Below are 20,825 nucleotides of genomic sequence, written 5' to 3'. Positions count from 1 at the left end.
GCACACCTATTAATTGAAATGCATTCCAGGTGACTACCTCATGAAGCTGGTTGAGAGAATGCCAAGAGTGTGCAAAGCTGTCATTAAGGCAAAGGGTGGCTATTTGAAGAATCTGAAATATAAAATATATTTTGATTTGTTTAACACTTTTTTGGTTAATACAATACATGATTCCAAATGTGTTATTTCGTAGTTTTGATGTCTTCGCTATTATTCTACAATGTAACAAATAGTCAAAATAAAGAAAAACCCTTGAATGAGTAGGTGTGTCCAAACTTTTGACTGGTAGTGTACGTGTGTTTCTCTACTTTTCAGTGGCCCCTCTGTAAAGTCGCAGGAAACAGACAAGGATGGGCGTCCTATGCTGCAGCTCACCCCTCCGAGCATTTCTGTGCACAGCTTCAGTCAGCTCTCCAAAATAGTACAGCTGGCAGAGGATAAGAGGCTCAATGAGGTCCGAGCTTGCCTGGAAGGTAAACCATGTCAACCACAGAATGATATCTGAATCCCATTTGCATCCTAAATAGTCAAGGCTGCATACTTCCCATAAGCTACAGGCATCATTTGTTTGTCTTCCTTGTTATCGTCTACTTTCATCCAATTAGAAACTGGCATCAGATTATGTTTGCAATTCTTCAGTCATATTTACTGTACCCCCCAAAGCCATAATGTGGTACTTGCTAATAGCTATGTTAGTTTGAGAAAATAAAACATTAATCTACTGTATGTCTATATGACCCTAGGCCTGGACTCTCTTAAAATAGGCCTACATCATTTGACCTCAATGGGACAATCTGGCAAAATAAAGGTACAAAATAAAATGTATTTTTACTGTAATTTGTAGCCAACAGAGACCCTGTGGCGAAGATGCTGGGGCCTAGCTTAGCCACAGTGGAGGGGGAGGACAGCTCTGTGCTGCGTCTCCTGGGGAAGGTAAAGGAGGGGGACCAGGCCAAGGAGGCTGAGATCAAAGTGAATCTGATCATCCTACTGCAGCAGCTGGACACTCGGCTCCTCAGCAACTCCCTCAAGCAGATCTCCCAGTGGGTGCCTTTCCTCCTGCTCACTCTGTCTGCAATCTCTATCTATCAATAACAAATCTATCTATCTTAATACACACACTGACTCCCACTCCCACTTCAGACAAGTCCAAACATATGGGTTTGACTGATTAAAAAAACGTTTCTTACCAGACAGAAGAACCACAAATGAGGCCAAGATGAATCGTCTGTATTTGTTTTTGTTGTTTTTTTTTTGTACAGGGAGGTTAGGCTCAGTCCTGCCGCAGTGAAGAATGATGTCGAGCTGTTGAAAAACTTCTGCAGTGAAGGGGAGAAAAGGGTGTTGAAGTCTGTTCAATACACATCAGGTTTGAGTTATCTTTCCCATTTATCTTTTTTTTTTTTTTTTGCTATTAGAGGGTAATACTGGGATATACAAAATATCTGTGTTCAACCCTGAAAAACATGGAAGTCATTATACATGTCAGATTTACTGAGACAATGAATATTTTCACTTGCCTCAGTCGGAGCGGCACATTTGCAATGACATAACAATTAACCGTTCAGTGGAAAACGCACCACCCCCTACACACCACAGTGATAAATGCAGTCTTTTGAAAAATGTGTCCCCTTACGCAGAGGAAAATTGAAACCTTCTATGCAAATAGTCTCCAACCTGTCATACTGGGCACATTAAAATGTGTGTGTGTGTGTGTGTCACGATGCTCTGCGGCCTAGCTGTTTTCAGAGGATGATTAACAGGGAGTGAAATCACAGCGAGCTCTAAATAACCTGGTCTGCTGTCTTCAGACCTGTAGTGCGTGCCAAATGGCACCCTGTTCCCTGTATAGTGCACTAATTTTGACCTGAGCCCTATGGGCCCTCGTCAAAAGTAGTGCACTAAATATGGAATAGGGTGCCATTTGGGATGCAGTCCTGTACTGCTCTCTCTGAGGTGGAGTTGATCCGTCATCCTCGCTGGCAGCTCAGGGAACAGCGATGATTTCTCCTCCTGTGATGCTGCACTCTTTGAACCCCTATTGGAACTTTATTTTCCCTCTAATCCTCGATACGTACTGTACCTTAAGGGAAGAATCACAATGTGGCCTAATTCCCTATAGAAACATTACTACTGTATGGTGAAATCGTATTGATTTAACGTACATTGTACACTGAACTGACATGCTCTGGTATGCTTTTCTTATTTTTCTGCAGATTATGAGTTCACCAATGGCTGTCGAACTCCTCCTTGGAGGCAGGTGCATGGTGAGATCTGCTACCTGGTGATACAGCCATGTGACACTGAGCCCCTGCACATCACCTGCAGCACAGCTGGAGTCTTTCTCAACGGGGTAAGATAGCTAGAGATAGATTAGTGTCACTGAATCAACACCAGTTTCCAGTAGACTGAGAACAAAATGAGTTGTGGATTATGTCAAAAAAACTGTCAAATAGAAATCCTGCAACAAGAAACTCTCTCTATTTTATATTTTCGTTTCCATAAACTGAATTTCAGTCAACAGTAGTCCATACTCCGCATTAGATATTATTTTTAGTCTACAGGATGTGTTTTGTCATAAATGCTTTAGGCATCGATGAATTAATAATCAAGATATTTTAGCACAGTATGTTTGCCAATTGTTATGAACAAGCACGGCAAGTTAAAATTAATCTTAATATACTTTTTTAAGATCTAGAATGTCTCTGTTAATGATAGTCCGTCAAGTTTCCAAAACATTAGGTAAGTGTCACTGAAAAGTTTAGCGATTTATGTATTGAAGTAATGTTAACTGTATGGTTGAATTCCAAGTTTGCCCTGTGTTGTTAAACATTTACAACCACCCCATTGACCTTAACGTGTGTGCAATTAATCATTAGAAAACATTTTACATGCCTCAGCGTCTTTCACTCTCCTTCACTGCCTGACTGCCCAAGTTAGGACATTTCCTGTCTCCCTGTTTCCTCACCTGGAAATGGTTCAGTTCAGGACACTGAAACCCGTGTTCCAACATGTATGACATTGATGGTATATTTACAAAAATGAAATCTAAAAGATTACAGAGTTTAACATAATGTGTGTAGTGGTTAGTAGTGCAGACTGGTTTTGAATTCTAGCCTGTGAAGCTGCATTTTGATACCTTGGCCCTCTCTAACCTCAGTTGTTCTGACAAATATCCAACTGAGCCAATAGTTAGTCTATAGGGGTCTCTGCCAGTAACAGTGAATAGTTTCATGGTAATACTGTAGTATTGATTTGATACATCAAAATGCATCTTTGTCTTCACAGGGCATAAGGCAGGAGGGTGAGGAAAATGCCTATGACAGAACAAGTGATGTCTACAAAGACCTGGTAACACTTCTGAAAAGCAAGTCTCCCCATTTTGCAGAGAACATAAATAAACAGGTAGGTTATCATGTGAAGCAGGTTGCTGTTTTCTCTGAGTAATATTTGCTCTGTCGATAACCCTATGAAGCCGTATGCATTCGACTGATCATAGATTACATAATGTAATGCATAGTAGAGGTGGCAGGTAGCTTAGTGGTTAAGAGCGTTGTGCCAGTAACCGAAAGGTCGCTGGTTCTAATCCCAGAGCCGACTAGGTGAACAATCTGTCGATGTGCCCTTGAGCAAGGCACTTAACCCTAATTGCTCCTGTAAGTCGCTCTGGATAAGAGCGTCTGCTAAATGACTAAAATGTAAATGTAAAATGTAGAGTGCGTTTAGGATTGTGAATCAGTGTCTGCACTCGTCCTCCCTGGTGTGCTTGTCTGGTCGTCACAGTGCACAGTGAGAACTCTCTGAAGCTGTTGCAGCACTACCTTACTTTCCAAATCACCCCAGTTGAAAAGAATGCAAAAAACTGTCCAGTTACTCACACAGACAGAGTCATGTGTTGCCCTGAAATGCCAGTGATTCATTCAGTAGTGCTGTTTCCTGCTTAAGTGATTTGATGAATTAACAAATCACCCCAATAATGACTTCAAGCTGTGGTGGGAAAAATGTGTTTATCATCTGAATATTTGGCTATATATTTTGTCACGAGTGACTCAATAATGGATTGTTGGAAAATGTTGTATCATTTACAGGCATGCTTGCTATACAGTTAAAGGAGCCAAATATTTACGGATAAACTTTGTACATGGTATTTAGTCTCTAGGAAATGACACTAAATGTTTCATATAATTTATATAACAAGTATATTGAGTAATTTTTGTTTTTGCTAATATTTATTAGTTTCCTCATGTCTATTTGGACTGTCTTATGAGTAGTTACAACAAAGTAGTGTAGCTAAACGAATAATAGTATTTTTCCACTTTAAATCGTTCATTTCTGTTAGCAAAGACTATGATCAGTGTTGCTCTTGCTGATATTCACTATACTTCTGTCCTTGAGCTATTGAAACGGAAATGTAATTAAGACTGATTTCCTTTTACCCCTTTCTGCAAATCTTGCTCTTTAAAGTAAATTATGAGCCCACTGGGCAAAAACTGGTTGAATCAACGTTGTTTCCACGTCACTTCAACAAAACATTTCAATGTGAGGACATTGAATCATTGTGGAAAACTGATTGGATTTGAAAAAAGTCATCAACGTAAGAGAATTGTCTTTTTTTCACCCAATTTTTAACCTAAATCCAGTGACATGGTGAAATGTTTTGTTGATTTCACATTGAATTCACTTAACTTGACAATTCAACCAGTGGGATGTTATCACAATAATATATTGTAGTTTGCAAATGTAAAGCCGGGCAGACAAGAATATATTTTGTCTTTTCCCCACAATTTCAGGAACTGGTAAGTCAGTGCTTGCTTTTTGGACAATAGCTTAAGACAAAGGACAATCTGCCATAACAGCCCCCCCCCCCCCCGTCACTTTAATAACTCTACCTACATGTACACATTACCTCAATTACCTCGACTAACCGGTGCCCCCGCACATTGACTCGGTACCGGTACCCCCTGTATATAGCCTCGCTATTGTTATTTTTACTGCTGCTCTTTAATTATTTGTTACTTTTATTTCGTATTATTTTATATTGTATTTTTTTGTGTGATTTTTCTTTCGGTATTCTTTCTTAAAACGGCATTGTTGGTTATGGGCTTGTAAGTAAGCATTTCACTGTAAGGTCTACACCTGTTGTATTCGGCGCATGTGACATACAATTTGATTTGATTTGATCATCCATGGACGTTACGGAGACATTTACCATTTACATTATGTTACTGCAGTGGCCTATAACAACCATTGTTCTCCCCATTTTTAAATAACGATATTATCAATGAAAAAGAGCCGCCTCATCATTACTTTCAATTGAATTGTGCTTGGCCAGTCAGTGTGACTTACTGGCACAGAGAGACAGGTTAGGGTAAGTGAGCAGTATAAACCCCAATGAGCAGTGCCAGGCAGCTGTGCTGTGCTGTGTAAAAGGGCCATCCAGGCTTTAATGTTTTATGAGTCCTGTGTCTGTGAGGAGTGATGCCATGAGGCTGAACCTGTCGGTCTGAGGATGTTGGACAGTAGGCCGTAAAACACTACTGTAAATGAGGTAGCTGAGATACAAATCAAGTCAGGTTTTCTCTGCCTACTTCTTTTGCCCTTTGAAGTTGCTACAGTTATGTCCAAAACATAGCATTGTGATGGTGGGTGATATAAGGGAGTGTTCTGCACTCAAATCAGGCCATGTCTTTCTGGCCTTTTTACACCCCACCAAACGATTTCCTCTCTGCAATACTTAAGCACACCTCTTATACAGTGGGGAAAAATTGCCACCAATTGCGCAAGTTCTCCCACTTAAAAAGATGAGAGAGGCCTGTAATTTTCATCATAGGTACACGTCAACTATGACAGACAAAATGAGGAAAAAAAATCCAGAAAATCACATTGTAGGATTTTTAATGAATTTATTTGCAAATTATGGTGGAAAATAAGTATTTGGTCAATAACAAAAGTTTCTCAATACTTTGTTATATACCCTTTGTTGGCAGTGACACAGGTCAAACGTTTTCTGTAAGTCTTCACAAGGTTTTCACACACTGTTGCTGGTATTTTGGCCCATTCCTCCATGCAGATCTCCTCTAGAGCAGTGATGTTTTGGGGCTGTCGCTGGGCAAAACGGACTTTCAACTCCCTCCAAAGATTTTCTATGGGGTTGAGATCTGGAGACTGGCTATGCCACTCCAGGACCTTGAAATGCTTCTTACGAAGCCACTCCTTCGTTGCCCGGGCGGTGTGTTTGGGATCATTGTCATGCTAAAAGACCCAGCCACGTTTCATCTTCAATGCCCTTGCTGATGGAAGGAGGTTTTCACTCAAAATCTGACGATACATGGCCCCATTCATTCTTTCCTTTACACGGATCAGTCGTCCTGGTCCCTTTGCAGAAAAACAGCCCCAAAGCATGATGTTTCCACCCCCATGCTTCACAGTAGGTATGGTGTTCTTTGGATGCAACTTAGCATTCTTTGTCCTCCAAACACGACGAGTTGAGTTTTTACCATTTATTTGCAAATTATGGTGGAAAATAAGTATTTGGTCACCTACAAACAAGCAAGATTTCTGGCTCTCACAGACCTGTAACTTCTTCTTTAAGAGGCTCCTCTGTCCTCCACTCGTTACCTGTATTAATAGCACCTGTTTGAACTTGTTATCAGTATAAAAGACACCTGTCCACAACCTCAAACAGTCACACTCCAAACTCCACTATGGCCAAGACCAAAGAGCTGTCAAAGGACACCAGAAACTAAATTGTAGACCTGCACCAGGCTGGGAAGACTGAATCTGCAATAGGTAAGCAGCTTGGGACCAAAGTAACAAAGCCTATCATCAATAACACACTACGCCGCCAGGGACTCAAATCCTGCAGTGCCAGACGTGTCCCCCTGCTTAAGCCAGTACATTTCCAGGCCCGTCTGAAGTTTGCTAGAGTGCATTTGGATGATCCAGAAGAGGATTGGGAGAATGTCATATGGTCAGATGAAACCAAAATATAACTTTTTGGTAAAAACTCAACTCGTCGTGTTTGGAGGACAAAGAATGCTGTCAATATAATTGATATGGTGCAGCACGCAGTGCAGTGCAGTACTGTAACCTGTTCAGACATACAGTAATAAAGTAATTGCACTCAATCTTGAGGACAAAATAATTATATCTGAAACCGCTCCGGCCGGGACCTGCTCTCTGATTGTATCGCCAAGAGCCCAAAGTGGTTGTGATCCAAGTCAACATGAAGCCTGGCAGGTTGATAGCCAAAGATAACAACACCTTTCTCTGAACATGATCTACTCGTTTCCAGCGTCGAGGAAGCAGATTATTTTTCACAGTTTTATTAGATCAGACATTATCAATCAAATAAGCAAGAGGCAGCCAGAGGAGAAGAGTGCAGCACCAGGGAAACATACTGCATAGTGCTACTCCATTCCTTGGTTGAGTGTTGGACTGACTCGTTCTGAAAATTACAATGTGATTAGAAATTGAACAGAAATTAAATTTTAAAAAGCACCCTCAGAATTGTTATTCAAAAATCCTGAAATCAATCTATCCCTGCTATCAAGTTCACTCTCCACAAGGAGTCTCGTAGAGCTCCTCCACTGACAGCTGCACATTTGTTGCACCTCTTCTGATTTTCCATCACTGTGTGGAGCAAGTCATTATAGATAGAAGTCCATAACATGTGTAAATATTTGGAGTTTCAGGTTTCTCAGTGAGGGCTTGGAACAAAGCACGAGTGGAGAAAGAATAATTGTTCTAATGATTTGGAAGTCAGCTGTAGTATAAAAAATACAAAAATGTTGCCGAGTCCGACTGAGAAGTGTGAGGAGAGTTGTAGGCAGGCAGGCGTCTGACCTGCTTAAAGTGTCTGTGCACTTGTTTGTTGGCCCTCTGACTGCTCTGACAGAGCCGTCCCTGTGCTGTGTGCACTGCTGTAGTGTGCCATAGACTTTGGAATGTTTCCTTCTGTCTTAGCATATGGAGTTTGTCCATTTCAGGTATCATAAAAAGAGGTAAGGTTGGACACCTGAAATGCAGCCACGGTGGACTGAATTGGCCTGCAGTAGCTGCAGGTCACTCTGGGTTCTATGACAAACAAGTCTTTGAAAAGTGACCGAGCGTGCTTGGCCCGAACATACGAACACAGCCATAGTATTCCATGTTAATTATTTTTCCTTTTACTTCTGAAAATCACAAATAAAAAATGAGCTCATTGAGAGCAATGGCAGTCTGAGGCGTAACTATTTTCTGCCTAGCAGGTGTCTGTGATTATAAAACTTTCCCTGTCTGCAATCCATTCATGTGTGTCTTGTTGGCATTCTTATGTTAGGTTGTAAAGTTGGGTAAAAGGACCTTCAAAAACTTAAAAAATCATCTTTGAATAACAGTGACACAAAGGCTCTACTTTCTCCATGCCAAACTGCAAGGTTTTAGCTTGAGGAATGTAAAGAAACAATAAACTTTTGATATTGTTCAGCCAATTAATAAAAGGGGACCTCTTCTGTGTTGTAAAGCACTGGGAATGTGTTATTTTATTCCCTTCGCTCAATAATAAAGGCTGAATTGTTATTCTGCTGCGGGAATGTTGAGAAAGTTCTGTTTTAATATGAACAGTCGCTGATACAGACTTAAAACCCTGATTAGTTTTTATATGGTTCTTCTTGGGCTGAGAAGAACTAAACGACACCCTTTCAGACACCAGTGTGTGATGTCTCTCAAATAACTGAGTAAAGAGGCATTATATCAGATGTAGAATGGAAAATATACTTTATAACTTGAAAGAATCAAAAGGACCGAAGACTTTGTTAAAAGAACAATCATTCAGAGGAAGAACTTTTTTAACGACCCAAGTCCATAGAATTTTATGACCAACATTTATTGTATATTTCACTGCTAGCATTTTGGTGCAAATTGAGAGAGGTTCTTTTTCCTCATGTCTTTTTTCCCCTCAACAGGATTTTGCCGTTCAAAAAGAACCTCCAACACAAAAGATCCAACATGTGGAATTGGTTGATGCAGAGGAACAAGGCCAACCCCAGAGGTCTTACGAGCATCAGGAAAAGAATGTGCATGAGAAGGCGAGACAACAGCTTGTGCAAAACAAGCCAGGCGGGAAAAAGAAATTAGAACCATCTTTAAAATGGAAGAACCTCGGTCTCGCATCTCCCTACGAGTATGTGATAATTCCACTCTTATATACAATGTCCTTGAAATATTGCAAAGCACGTAATATGCGTGGCGGGAACTTTCTGCTCCAATAGATGAGCTTTTAAGTAAGAAGGGGGTGATGCTGGAGTCGCGCACTCCGCTGGCTGCATGTGTCTTAGTGTGTCTTCTCCACATGCCAGCAGTCACACATTATAAAGAGATGGTTTTATATGGCTTATAAATTTTAGGGCAAGCACAAAGATTCCTGATTATATGGACGATCCCAGTTAATGGATGTGTTCACTGTGTGGAACCCCTCTGCTCAATTACAGACAGAAAACGTGGGCGCGGGAGGATAAATTCACAGAAATGATCTATCACATATGTTCTTTGATTGATAAATAAATCTAGCAGGGGTTTGAGTATTTGCAGCTGCACCTTGTGATAAGTGTCCCCATTTCTAAGAGGCAACTGGCTCCAGATAAAAGTGTCTAAAACGGCTAAAAAAGCCTAAAATCCCTGCATCCCTCTTCTCTCCCTCAATGCCTTAGATGATGATATGTTATGATAAATAACTATTTAAAAATAGAAAAATGGGTAATGATGTCTGCCTCTTATTTTATTTCATTTTTTTAGGGAAGCAGATGACAAGAAATCCAAAAAGAATGCAGCGAGTGAAAAGTTTGCTGAGACGCAGGAGAAGATGCAGAAGAAAGCCGATTTCTCTGTGTCCTTACCTGGTCGGCAGTCGTCTAATAAAACGTAAGCCACCTGATGGGGATTTCTCTTTCTGCACTTCATAAATGAGAGAGCTTCCACAGTACAGCAGAGAAAGCAGCAGAAAAGATTGGCAAAACTCTTTTGACCCATGATGATATTTTCTGTGGATTATAAGTATTCTTATATAAGCTAATGTATGGGTCTGATGTACACCTTCCCTGCCTTTCCTCTGGCGCCTGGCAGCGAGGTTTCCAGCTGTCCCCATAATTGTGACTGCCAGTATATACAGGGCCTCTAGTAAAGTTACTGGGTCGACTCTAGCCACTGTTCTGACGATAGCTTTTCTCCGCCTTGCACCAGTGAAACTTGGTACACGTATAGAAGGGGACCTAGGCAGGTAGCCTAGCGGTTAAGAGCGTTGGGCCAGTAACCGAAAGGTCGCTGGTTTGAATCCCCGAGCTGGCAAGGTCGAAAAATCTGCCGTTCTGCCCTTGAGCAAGGCAATTAACCCCCAACAACAACTGATCCCCTGGACATTGATTAAGGCAGCCCCTCGCACCTCTCTGATTCAGAGGTTGGGTTAAATGCATTCAGTTGAGCAACTGACTAGGTATCCCCTTTCCCTTTGGGAGCCTACTAATGTTAGTCATGGACAGTAGTGATAGCACACAGGGACAGTGCTTCACTGCTTAATTAAGGCTTGGTTCAGTGTTTATCATGGCTCTGCAATGCTGCCTGGGAAACGGTCATATCGGCTGGTTTCCTCTGATAATGGCCTTCCCTTGAAATGCTATCTGTGTACATGGGAACTGTCTCCCCGTGGACCCATTTGAACGTGTACCAAATTTCATTGCTCCGCGGTATGTCGTTTTAATGATACACTTATTTGAGTGGCCCAGCTGACTTTAAAAGCCATCTGCATTTCTGTTTGCGTGTATGGAAGGAAGGCTACAGTAGAGAGAGAGGCCTGCTCTGTGTAGTATGATGATGAATACTCCAGTTCCCCCATTACTTCCGTCCCTCTCTCTCACTTTATGCCTGGTTGCTGCTGCTTAGATCTAGAGGAAGTTCAAACCTGACACTTCCATTTAGGTTTGGAATTTTAATGGTGCTTGTTGTATAGAATAACCTTGCCGTTATTTTAAATCACAAATGGAAAAACCACATTTTGTTATGTGTATCATTACTGTTATTTAAATCCTTCCTGTGTATGTACGTTTTTTTATTTTATGTTTTTATTTTTGGTGGTAGATCCGCTTTAATATTGCAGATTGATTGTAGCTTCCATCAATATAATTGTCTGCATCATTTCCAATCCCCCATATATTTTTTTGTAAATATATACAGTATTAACATACATACATACATACATACATACATACATACATACATACATACATACATACATACATACATACACACACACACACACACACACACACACACACACAAATATATATATATATATATATATATATATATATATATATATATATATATATTTGTGTGTGTGTGTGTGTGTGTATGTATGTATGTATGTATGTATGTATGTATGTATGTATGTATGTATGTATGTATGTATGTATGTATGTATGTATGTATGTATGTATGTTAATACTGTATATATTTACAAAAAAATATATGGGGGATTGGAAATGATGCAGACAATTATATTGATGGAAGCTACAATCAATCTGCAATATTAAAGCGGATATATATATATATATATATATATATATATATATATATATATATATATATATATATATATATATATATATATATATATATATATATATATATATATATATGACCAGTCAAAAGTTTGGACACACCTACTCATTCCAGGGTTTTTCTTTATTTTTACTATATTCTACATTGTAGAATAATAGTGAAGACATCAGAACTATGAAATAACACATATGGAATCATGTAGTCACCACAAAAGTGTTAAACAAATCAAAATATATTTTATATTTCAGATTCTTCAAATAGCCACCCTTTGCCTTAATGACAGCTTTGCACACTCTTGGCATTCTCTCAACCAGCTTCATGAGGTAATCACCTGGAATGCATTTCAATTAACAGGTGTGCCTTCTTAAAAGTTAATTTGTGGAATTTCTTTCCTTCTTAATGCGTTTGAGCCAATCAGTTGTGTTGTGACAAGGTAGGGGGGGTATACAGAAGATAGCCCTATTTGGTAAAAGACCAAGTCCATATTATGGCAAGAACAGCTCAAATAAGCAAAGAGAAACGACAGTCCATCATTACTTTAAGACATGAAGGTCAGTCAATATGGAACATTTCAAGAAGTTGAACGTTTCTTCAAGTGCATCAAGCGCTATGATGAAACTGGCTCTCATGAGGACCGCCACAGGAATGGAAGACCCAGAGTTACCTCTGCTGCAGAGGATAAGTTCATTAGAGTTACCAGCCTCAGAAATTGTAGCCCAAATAAATGCTTCACAGAGTTCAAGTCACAGACACATCTCAACATCAACCGTTCAGAGGGGACTGTGTGAATCAGGCCTTCATGGTCGAATTGCTGCAAATAAACACTACTAAAGCACACCAATAATAAGAAGAGACCTGCTTGGGCCAAGAAACACGAGCAATGGACATTAGACCGGTGGAAATGTGTCCTTTGGTTCCAACCGCCGTGTCTTTGTGGGTGAACGGATGATCTCCGCATGTGTAGTTCCCACCGTAAAGCATGGGGTAGGAGGTGTTATGGTGTGGGGGTGCTTTATAATATAATAATAATATGCCATTTAGCAGACGCTTTTATCCAAAGCGACTTAGTCATGCGTGCATACATTTTTTTTTTTTTTGTGTATGGGTGGTCCCGGGGATCGAACCCACTACCTTAGCGTTACAAGCGCCGTGCTCTACCAGCTGAGCTACAGAGGACCACTGTCTGTGATTTATTTAGAATTCAAGGCACACTTAACCAGCATGGCTACCACAGCCTTCTGCAGCGATACGCCATCCCATCTGGTTTGGGCTTAGTGGGACTATCATTTGTTTTTCAACAGGACAATGACCCAACACACCTCCAGGCTGTATAAGCTATTGTAAATCCCCCGACCTCAACCCAATTGAGATGGTTTGGGATGAGTCAGACGGCAGAGTGAAGGAAAAGCAGCCAACAAGTGCTCAGCATATGTGGGAACTCCTTCAAGACTGTTGGAAAAGCATTCCAGGTGAACCTGGTTGAGAGAATGCAAAGAGTGTGCAAAGTTGTCATCAAGGCAAAGGGTGGCTATTTGAATAATCTCAAATATAAAATATATTTTGATTTGTTTAACACTTTTTTGGTTACTACATGATTCCATATGTGTTATTTCATAGTTTTGATGTCTTCACTATTATTCTACAATGTAGAAAATAGTAAAAATAAAGACAAACCCTGGAATGAGTAGGTGTGTCCAAACTTTTGACTGATACTGTATATACACTACCATTCAAAAGTTTGGGGCACTTAGAAATGTCCTTGTTTTCCATGAAAACATACATGAAATGAGTTTGAATAAGAAATATAGCAAAATGAATAGGAAATGTAGTCATTGACAAGGTTAGAAATAATGATTTTTAATTGAAATAATAATTGTGTCCTTCAAACTTTGCTTTCGTCAAAGAATCCTCCATTTGCAGCAATTACAGCCTTGCAGACCTTTGGCATTCTAGTTGTCAATTTGTTGAGGTAATCTGAAGAGATTTCACCCCATGCTTCCTGAAGAACCTCCCTCAAGTTGGATTGGCTCGATGGGCACTTCTTACGTACCATACGGTCAAGCTGCTCCCACAACAGCTCAATAGGGTTGAGATCCGGTGACTGTTCTGGCCACTCCATTATAGACAGAATACCAGCTGACTGCTTCTTCCCTAAAAGTTCTTGCATAGTTTGGAGCTGTGCTTTGGGTCATTGTCCTTTTGTAGGAGGAAATTGGCTCCAATCAAGTGCCGTCCACAGGGTATGGCATGGCGTTGCAAAATGGAGTGATAGCCTTCCTTCTTCAAGAATCCTTTTACCCTGTACAAATCTCCCACTTTACCACCACCAAAGCACCCCCAGACCATCACATTGCCTCCACCATGCTTGACAGATGGCATCAAGCACTCCTCCAGCATCTTTTCATTTGGTCTGTATCTCACAAATGTTCTTCTTTGTGATCTGAACATCTCAAACTTTGATTCACCTGTCCATAACACTTTTTTCCAATCTTCCTCTGTCCAGTGTCTGTGTTCTTTTGCCCATCTTAATCTTTTATTTTTATTGGCCATTCTGAGATATGGCTTTTTTATTGCAACTCTGCCTAGAAGGTCAACATCCCGGAGTCGCCTCTTCACTGTTGACGTTGAGACTGGTGTTTTCGGGTACTATTTAATGAAGCTGCCAGTTGAGGACCTGTGAGGCGTCTGTTTCTCAAACTAGACACTAATGTATTTGTCCTCTTGCTCAGTTGTGCACCGGGGCCTCCCACTCCTCTTTCTATTCTGGTTAGAGCCAGTTTGCGCTGTTCTGTGAAGGGAGTAGTACACAGCGTTGTATGAGATCTTCAGTTTCTTGGCAATTTCTCGCATGAAATAGCCTTCATTTCTCAGAACAAGAATAGACTGACGAGTTTCAGAAGAAAGTTCTTTGTTTCTGGCCATTTTGAGCCAGTAATCGAACCCACAATTGCTGATGCTCCAGATACTCAACTAGATACTCAACAGTTTTATTGCTTCTTTAATCAGCACAACAGTTTTCAGTTGTGCTAACATAATTGCAAAAGGGTTTTCTAATGATCAATTAGCCTTTTAAAATGATAAACATTTACATTTACATTTACGTCATTTAGCAGACGCTCTTATCCAGAGCGACTTACAAATTGGTGCATTCACCTTATAGCCAGTGGGATAACCACTTTACAATTATTATTATTTTTTTTATTTTTTTTGGTGGGGTAAGGGGGGGGTTAGAAGGATTACTTTATCCTATTCCAGGTGTTCCTTAAAGAGGTGGGGTTTCAAATGTCTCCAGAAGGTGGTGAGTGACTCCGCTGTCCTGGCGTCGTGAGGGAGCTTTTTCCAGCATTGGGGTGCCAGAGCAGCGAACAGTTTTGACTGGGCTGAGCGGGAACTGTGCTTCAGCAGAGGTAGTGGAGCCAGCAGGCCAGAGGTGGATGAACGCAATGCCCTCGTTTGGGTGTAGGGACTGATCAGAGCCTGAAGGTACGGAGGTGCCGTTCCCCTCACAGCTCCGTAGGCAAGCACCATGGTCTTGTATAGATGCGAGCTTCAACTGGAAGCCAGTGTAGTGTGCGGAGGAGCGGGGTGACGTGAGAGAACTTGGGAAGGTTGAACACCAGACGGGCTGCAGCATTCTGGATGAGTTGTAGGGGTTTAATGGCATAGGCAGGGAGCCCAGCCAACAGCGAGTTGCAGTAATCCAGACGGGAGATGACAAGTGCCTGGATTAGAAAACACAACGTGCCATTGGAACACAGGATTGATGGTTGTAGATATTCCATTAAACAATGTCTACATTGTATTTCTGATCAATTTGATGTTATTTTCATGGACAAAATAAAATTGCTTTTCTTTCGAAAACAAGGACATTTCTAAGTGACCCCAAACTTTTGAACGGTAGTGTATGTAAATATATATGTATATATACAGTATACTGAACAAAAATATAAATGCAACATTCAACGATTTTACTGAGTTACTGTTCATATAAGGATTTTACATGACTGGGAAGGGGCACAGCCATGGGAGGGCATACCCACTGGAGAGCCAGGCCCAGCCAATCAGAATGAGTTTTTCCCCACAAAAGGGCTTTATTACAGACAGAAATACTCCTCAGTTTCATCAGCTGTCCGGGTGGCTAGTCTTAGATGATCCCGCAGTTGAAGAAGCCGGAAGTGGAGGTCCTGGGCTGGCGTGGTTACACGTGGTCTGCGGTTGTGAGGCCGGTTGGACGTACTGACAAATTCTCTAAAATGACGTTGGAGGCGTCTTATGGTAGAGAAATGAACATTCCATTCTCTGGCAACAGCTCTGGTGCACATTCCTGCAGTCAGCATGCCAATTGCACGCTACCTCAAAACTTGAGACATCTGTGGCATTGTGTTGTGTGACACAACCGCACATTTTAGAGTGGCCTTTTATTTTCCCCAGCACAAGGTGCACCTTTGTAATGACCATGCTGTTTAATCCGCTTCCTGATATGCCACACCTGTCAAGTGGATCAATTATCTTGGCAAAGGAGAAATGCTCACTAACAGGGAGGTAAACAAATTTGTGCACAACATTTGAGAGAAATAAGCTTTTTGTGCGTATGGAACATATTCTATTTCAGCTCATTTAACATGGGACCAACACTTTAAATGTTGCGTTTATATTTTTGTTCATTATACATATATACATACACATATAAGTACACATACATCCATATCAAATACATATACATATATACACATCTTTTAAAAATATGTATTTTCCTTTATTATTTTCCACTAACCCTATCACCGCTCCCCTAATTGCAGTAAACAAATGAACAACAACACTTAGGCTTCTACTTACAGCTTATACATACTATATACATTTATGGAAACAATGTTTTTTACAATAGTTATCTCCTGTTTGTTTTTACTCCTGTCCTTCCGATACTCTCAACCCCTCCCATCTATTTCTGAAGACCATCCAGTATGTACTTGTATAGTTATTACACACACTAGGTCTAGATGGTGATTTTTGCTTGTTGTATAGAATAACCTTGCAGTTATTTTAAATTACAAAAGTAAATCCTGGACATTAACATTCATATTTTGTTATCACATACCGACATTGAAACTCTTCTTGTGTATGAATATGAACTGTTATAACACACATGTTGATTCTTATCTCCTGCTGGGTCCTGCTCCTCAGTAAGGACGATGACTTCAGTGAGAGTTCATCAGAGAGTGAGGAGGATGAGGAGCAGCCAGAGCGCCGGACGGAGAGCAACACAGACCTGCCCTCAGAGTACTGGCAGATCCAGAAACTGGTCAAGTACCTCAAGGTACAGTACAGTAAAGCCTGTAGAGGCCCGGCCCTCCTCTGTTTTGGGAATTTAACTGAAAATAAGTTGTTCTGTTCTGTCGAAAACATGTACTATTCTAGCAGGCCAGGCAGTCCACAACAGACAGGAAACAGTAAAATCCAGGTTATTTTCCTGTGACCTTACAGGTATTTTTATGCAGAGTTGAGTAAATATTTGTGAAATTGTCTAAAAAGTAGCAATGCCTTTAAAGTATGGCTCTGTGTCTGTCTTATTGTGATGTCACCTGGGAGGGAGCAACGTAATGTTACCACATTAACATAATTCCACTTGCCTGCTTTGTGTACATTTTATGACATCAAGTTGTCGATCAATATAACAAACTGACGTTGGAAAAAATATACATTGCATTGCAAAAGTATTCAGACCCCTTGGATTTCCTCACATTTGATTGTGTTACAAATAAATATTCTGTAATGGATGACCCGAGAATACTCTCTATGGCGAAGAAAACCCCCCTGACAACAGCCCAACAGATCAAAAACACTCTCCTGGATGCAGGTGTAGTTGTGTCAAAGTCTGCCATACAGTGGGGAAAAAAAGTATTTAGTCAGCCACCAATTGTGCAAGTTCTCCCACTTAAAAAGATGAGAGAGGCCTGTAATTTTCATCATAGGTATACGTCAACTATGACAGATAAATTGAGAAGAAAAAAATCCAGAAAATCACATTGTAGGATTTTTAATGAATTTATTTGCAAATTATGGTGGAAAATAAGTATTTGGTCACCTACAAACAAGCAAGATTTCTGGCTCTCACAGACCTGTAACTTCTTCTTTAAGAGGCTCCTCTGTCCTCCACTCGTTACCTGTATTAATGGCACCTGTTTGAACTTGTTATCAGTATAAAAGACACCTGTCCACAACCTCAAACAGTCACACTCCAAAATCCACTATGGCCAAGACCAAAGAGCTGTCAAACAAAATTGTAGACCTGCACCAGGCTGGGAAGACTGAATCTGCAATAGGTAAGCAGCTTGGTTTGAAGAAATCAACTGTGGGAGCAATTATTAGGAAATGGAAGACATTCAAGACCACTGATAATCTCCCTCGATCTGGGGCACCACGCAAGATCTCACCCCGTGGGGTCAAAATGATCCCAAGAACGGTGAGCAAAAATCCCAGAACCACACGGGGGGACCTAGTGAATGACCTGCAGAGAGCTGGGACCAAAGTAACAAAGCCTACCATCAGTAACACACTACGCCGCCAGGGACTCAAATCCTGCAGTGCAAGACGTGTCCCCCTGCTTAAGCCAGTACATGTCTAGGCCCGTCTGAAGTTTGCTAGAGTGCATTTGGATGATCCAGAAGAGGATTGGGAGAATGTCATATGGTCAGATGAAACCAAAATAGAACTTTTTGGTAAAAACTCAACTTGTCGTGTTTGGAGGACAAAGAATGCTGAGTTGCATCCAAAGAACACCATACCTACTGTGAAGCATGGGGGTGGAAACATCATGCTTTGGGGCTGTTTTTCTGCAAAGGGACCAGGACGACTGATCTGTGTAAAGGAAAGAATGAATGGGGCCATGTATCGTGAGATTTTGAGTGAAAACCTCCTTCCATCAGCAAGGGCATTGAAGATGAAACGTGGCTGGGTCTTTCAGCATGACAATGATCCCAAACACACCGCCCGGGCAACGAAGGAGTGGCTTCGTAAGAAGCATTTCAAGGTCCTGGAGTGGCCTAGCCAGTCTCCAGATCTCAACCCCATAGAAAATCTTTGGAGGGAGTTGAAAGTCTGTGTTGCCCAGCGACAGCCCCAAAACATCACTGCTCTAGAGGAGATCTGCATGGAGGAATGGGCCAAAATACCAGCAACAGTGTGTGAAAACCTTGTGAAGACTTACAGAAAACGTTTGACCTGTGTCATTGCCAACAAAGGGTATATAACAAAGTATTGAGAAACTTTTGTTATTGACCAAATACTTATTTTCCACCATAATTTGCTAATAAATTCATTTCTCATTTTGTCTGTCATAGTTGACGTGTACCTATGATGAAAATTACAGGCCTCTCTCATCTTTTTAAGTGAGAGAACTTGCACAATTGGTGGCTGACTAAATACTTTTTTCCCCACTGTACGTAGAAGACTACACCAGCAGGACTACAGAGGGTACACTACAAGATGCAAACCACTGATAAGCCTGAAGAACAGAAAGGCGAGTTTACAGTTTGCTAAAAAGCACCTAAAAGAGCCCCAAGAGTTCTGGAAAAAAGTATTGTGGACAGATGAGACCAAGATTAACATGTACCAGAGTGATGGAAAGAGGGAAGTGTGGACAAAAAAAAGAAATGCCCATTATCCAAAGCATACCACCTCATCCGTGAAACATGGTGGAGGGTGTGTTATGGCTTGGGCCTGTATGGCTGCCAGTGGAACAGGCTCACTTGTCTTCATCGATGATGTGACTGCAGGCAGAAATGAAGTCTACAGAAATATTTTATCTGCTCAGATAAAACCAAATGCCTCCAAACTCATTGGACGGCACTTCATCATGCAACAAGACAATGACCCTAAACATACTGCTAGAGCAACGAAGGGGGTTTTGATGGCCAAAAAGTGGAAAATCCTTGACTGGCCGAGTCAATCACCGGATCTGAATCCAATTGAACATTCATTTTACATGCTGAAGAGGAGACTGAAGGCAATAAGTTCACGAAACAAGCAGGAACTGAAGATGGCTGCAGTACAGGCCTGGCAGAGCATCACCAGGGAAGATACCCAGCGTCTGGTGATGTCGATGCATCGCAGACTTCAAGCAGTCATTGCATGCAAAGGATATGCGACCAAATATTAACAATGATTACTTTATTCTACATTATGTTAAACTGTCCAATGTTTTTTGATGCCCGAAAATGGGGGGGACCATGTACAAAAGCTTCTACAATTTCTAAACGGTTCATCCGATATGTATGAAAATACCCTCAAATTAAAGCTGACAGTCTGCACTTCACCCTCATTGTCATTGTATCCTTTCAAACTCAAAGTGCTAGAGTACAGAACCAAAATAACAAAACAATTGTCACTGTCCAATGAATTATGGTGCTCACTGTAATTTATATTATTAAAAAAGAAATGTTCAAATTTTTCTCCCACTTTGACATTATAGAGTATTTTGTGTAGATTGTTGACAAAAAATGACAATTAAATCAATTTTAATCCCACTTTGTAGTACAATAAAATGTGAAGAAATCCAAGGGGGTCTGAATACTTTTGCAAGGCACTGTATAAGGTGTTCCTGTTTTAAAGCACCTGCTTTGTAGTAGGATGTTTATTGAAGTGGTTGGCCTGTGTCTGTGGAATTCTGGCTTCTGACACACTAGGCCTGTTTGGGTGCATGTGTGAGCCAACGCTTAGGAGATAGAAGAGAGCTGTCTAAACGCAGCAGCTGGACGTGCTGTTTGCCCACACCACAGAGCATAAATGAAATGCGGCTCTGAAAGGTCTGACAGTGCATATGGTGAATATTAATGTGTCAAAACACAAAAGGACCAAAACGCCAGTGACCCAGACTGACTGGTAATACCTCCATCTACTGCCTGATTTGAAAGGAATTCTCCCCTCTCTCTCTCTCGCTCTGTGGTTACCGGTCAGTTTATTTGGATAGATACCGTTTAGGCCCATGACATGACGTAACTGCAATCATATGATATTATGGTTAGTCATTCATTGCATATCTGGCCCCTATACTTTAATGATCATGACCTAAGGTAGCTTCTCTCAGCTATGAATCGGCCATTTTAAATGTAGTAAAAAAACAACAACAATCAAATGTGTGATAAATGTAATTTTTATACTAATTAAATTAATTTACGGTATAATAATTCAATATTAATTACATTATTTCGTACCTCTATGATCTAGGAGTATTAAAT

General features: G+C 40.8%; 1 protein-coding gene across 1 annotated transcript in view; it reads left to right on the top strand.

The window, feature by feature from the left end:
- The window catches only part of odad2 (outer dynein arm docking complex subunit 2), a gene marked incomplete at both ends in the record, with an annotated part of 91,988 nt that overhangs the window by 7,272 nt on the left and 63,891 nt on the right, over window positions 1–20,825 (top strand). The window contains 8 exons of the mRNA XM_084152270.1: window positions 316–473; window positions 845–1,043; window positions 1,263–1,369; window positions 2,217–2,353; window positions 3,289–3,405; window positions 8,946–9,163; window positions 9,775–9,900; window positions 16,774–16,906. Coding sequence (XP_084008396.1) covers window positions 316–473; window positions 845–1,043; window positions 1,263–1,369; window positions 2,217–2,353; window positions 3,289–3,405; window positions 8,946–9,163; window positions 9,775–9,900; window positions 16,774–16,906 — 1,195 coding nt within the window. The remainder of the gene's footprint in view (window positions 1–315; window positions 474–844; window positions 1,044–1,262; window positions 1,370–2,216; window positions 2,354–3,288; window positions 3,406–8,945; window positions 9,164–9,774; window positions 9,901–16,773; window positions 16,907–20,825) is intronic.

This window comes from Coregonus lavaretus (assembly GCF_964263955.1).
Source record: "Coregonus lavaretus genome assembly, chromosome: 34".
NCBI classification, from domain to species: domain Eukaryota; kingdom Metazoa; phylum Chordata; class Actinopteri; order Salmoniformes; family Salmonidae; genus Coregonus; species Coregonus lavaretus.
Note: the sequence above shows the minus strand (reverse complement) of the source record. Positions and strands in the feature narration are given on the sequence as shown.